Source organism: Dryas octopetala, chromosome 2 (assembly GCF_963921425.1).
Source record: "Dryas octopetala chromosome 2, drDryOcto1.1, whole genome shotgun sequence".
NCBI classification, from domain to species: Eukaryota; Viridiplantae; Streptophyta; class Magnoliopsida; order Rosales; family Rosaceae; genus Dryas; species Dryas octopetala.
This window is the reverse complement of record NC_141367.1, coordinates 18,701,859-18,705,142: the sequence shown is the minus strand read 5'-3', so window position 1 is coordinate 18,705,142 and position 3,284 is coordinate 18,701,859. Positions and strand designations below refer to the sequence as shown.

Sequence of the window (3,284 nt, the reverse complement as noted above, 5' to 3'; positions counted from 1 at the left end):
AAACTTAAACTTTTAGAATGTGGGTCAACAATTATTTTAGGAAAATATTTGGGTCACCCCTTGGGGGTACCCCAAGGTCCACCCTCCCCCCGAAAATAACAATTTCGGTAATGCCGGCGCATGATCGGAACCGTTCACTTTTTAGATCACCTATTATAGATCATCTCTGCAAAAAATCAAATCAATCGGAAATCGTTTGGTTATATAACTGTTGTCAATTAAGTAGAAAAAATTGATGGTTTTCAATTAAAGAGTGATTTTTTGGCCAAACCGTTAATTTTTTCTATTTAATCAACAACAGTTATATAATTAAACGATTTCCGATTGAGTTGATTTTTTGCAGAGATGATCTATAATATGTGATGTAAAAAGTGAACGGTTCCGATCATGCGCCGGCATTACCGAAATTGCTATTTTGGGGGAGGGGTGACCTTGGGGTACCCCCAAAGGGTGACCCAAGTAGTGTCCATTATTTTATATTCTTACACTCCCCTTCACATGTGCCACTTCTCTACTCCAATAGAGTCCAAAATGTAGATTTCAATTATATTTAGAGGATACAATTGCGGTGATTTGGATTCAAGCTTTGATACCCTGATATAATTTGTTGATTTACCACTATTCCTAACATCGTAATTTTTGAGAATAGTGCTAAACCAACAAACTTTATCACTATGCATGATGCACTGTTTCTTAATTTGTGCATATTGCTTTCCCTTTAAATACATGCTGTTCTGGCAATTAAATTGTTCCAGTTATGCCAAATTATTTGTAAACTTCAAATTATTGCATTGCACTTCATGCTTATTTTTTTGGGTTAAGCATTGCACTTCATGCTTTGGCCATCATACAGCAGTGAGTAAAACTTTATTACATTTTAATCACGCTTTTCTAGCCTGTTTATTATTCACAATCTGTGGATCTCTGGAGACATTCTTAGGGACCTGCAGTGTCTTCTTACAGCACATGATTCGTAGGCTTTGCCTTAATATGTCAACCTCTCGTTCCCTCTTGTACTGTTCATGCTCCATTGAAACTATTCGAGATTTTAAGGCTGCAATCGTCTCTTCTTTGGCTTTCAGTTCTCTCTTTAGCTCTTCCACAATGTCTTCTTCCTCTGCTCTCCAATACAGTCCATTTTCTACAGGAAAGCCAGACAAGTAAATGTCATTGCATAACTATATTGATATATATATATATATAATGGAAATTGATAGTGGTAAAGAAGAGATTGCATATCATGGAAATTAATACAAAAGGGAGTTTGAATTTGATACATGTTACATAATCCGTCATGCATAAACTTTTCCATTAGCACATGGATTAAAAACACATTAGCAATGAAGATTAATAGATCTGGTTAACTATATACAAAGGAATCAAGCCATTCCATTTCTCACCCATTCCAAATTATTAAATATACTTGTAGCTAAGCTAATTAAAAACAATGGGAAATCTTGAATTTTATAATTTTTCTTGTGATGAGAACAGAAATAACAAATGAGTTCAGATGAGAAAGAAATTGAGAACCATCTGCTGGTAAATTCTGATGTGGGTTAGCAAGAAGATTGAGGATACATCTATGTACAAATCCCAAACCCACAAATTTATATCTCAAGCAAGATGTAGCATGGTGTGAAGTGAAGGGCATAGCATATTATTGCAATGTCTGTCCCATATATCATTAACAAGAATTCAACAATAAAAATTTGCATCTCATATATTCCCTGTGGATATTATGCAGATTACTTGGGACTTGGGAGTGTGTGTGTGTGTGTGTGTGTGAGAGAGAGAGAGAGAGAGAGAGAGAGAGAGAGAGAGAGAGAGAGAGAGATGAGAGAGACCCACCACAATGTGTCCTCTGAATGAGATCATCAAGCTCCATCTTAATAGCCTGATAGAGCTGCTTCCACTTCTCCACAGTCTCATCTCTCCTTGCTCTCTCTTCCCTCATTTGCTCAGCCAAGAAACCACTACTCCCCAACACCACATCCCACTGATCTTTCTCAATACTCTTCCCACCCACCAACACCATCCCACCTTCCTCAATTCCTCTGATCCTCCCTTCTTTCTCTTCCACCATCTTCCTCAACATCTTCACCTCCTCTCTCATCTTCTTCTTCTCTTGCTTCCACTCAGCCTCCTTGAATGCAAAAAACATCATGTCTCTCTCATATGCTGCAGTCTCTTTCTTCCTCTCACACACCATCTCACTCATTTCCTCTTGGACATGCCTTACCTTCTCTCTCAACCCTCTCTCACTTAAATTGCTCTTCTTGCTGGCAACCCCACCCATCTTTGAACCCCTTAATTAATTTTCTTGCCCTCTACTTTCTGGAAAAAGTCACTAAGAAGACCCTGTAGGACATAAATTCTATCCACAGGGCAGAGGCTCCTCTTAATTCCCTCACTGAAAAGCTGGACAGAGAGATATATATATATATATATTTATATATACACACACACACACATATAATATATGGTCTATTTTATTGAGGACTACTAGTAGTAGCTCTCACACCATAACACCAAGTTAATTTTTAATGATTGATGGAAGCATCAATGAGGCTCGTGAAGAAGACTGTACTCTTTGCTTTGTATATGTGACTTTTTAACATAAATATCGGACACACTCACACACATGATCTGTATGCAAATATAATTGGTGTCTAATCACACACATGTATGCAATTGTCTTAATTAGGAGCTTGTGGGTTCTAATCACAAATGCATTATTAGTCAAATTTGTCCAGCTGCTTCAAATGGGTCCTATGCTAGTACTCTTGCAGTGACACATTACATTAGCCTCTGTACCCAAAACAATAATTTTCGCACTTAGATGGGACTGCCCTTTCAGAGTTTCAGACTTTCAGTCCCAAAACAAAAACAAAAAAAGATGGGACTGCCCTTGGTTCTAATCACAGTCTATTATTCTTAGCCAACATGCATTCCTACTTCCAATGGGTCCTATCTATATATATGCTAATATGCTTTTGCAATTGGCATTACATTAGTCTGTCCTTAAGAGAATCCTCATACAGTTTGCACTTAGATGGGACTACACATTTGATATTCCTTAAGCAAATGATTGCTTACCAAATAATGCTACAAAATTAAAAATTTAGAATATGGGTGCTATGGTCAGGAAATTTGTTCACAATTTTTCTTTACTTTTTAAATTTGAGTTTACTTTGAACCTCATTTATACTTACATATTAATATTGATACATTATTGAGTGGACAAATTTAGTGATCATAGCATTATTGTTCGAATATTACACGAT

At 36.8% G+C, this 3,284-nt stretch overlaps 1 protein-coding gene across 1 annotated transcript; it reads right to left on the bottom strand.

The window, feature by feature from the left end:
* Positions 1-530: 530 nt before the first annotated feature.
* LOC147293710 (uncharacterized) lies at positions 531-2,393 on the bottom strand. Its single transcript, XM_086233789.1, has 2 exons — positions 1,849-2,393; positions 531-1,141 (listed from the first exon to the last, which is right to left on the bottom strand). The coding sequence occupies exons 1-2, from the start codon at positions 2,294-2,296 to the stop codon at positions 882-884; spliced, it is 708 nt and encodes a 235-aa protein (XP_086089915.1). The 5' UTR covers positions 2,297-2,393; the 3' UTR covers positions 531-881.
* Between the last annotated feature and the right edge of the window lie 891 nt (positions 2,394-3,284).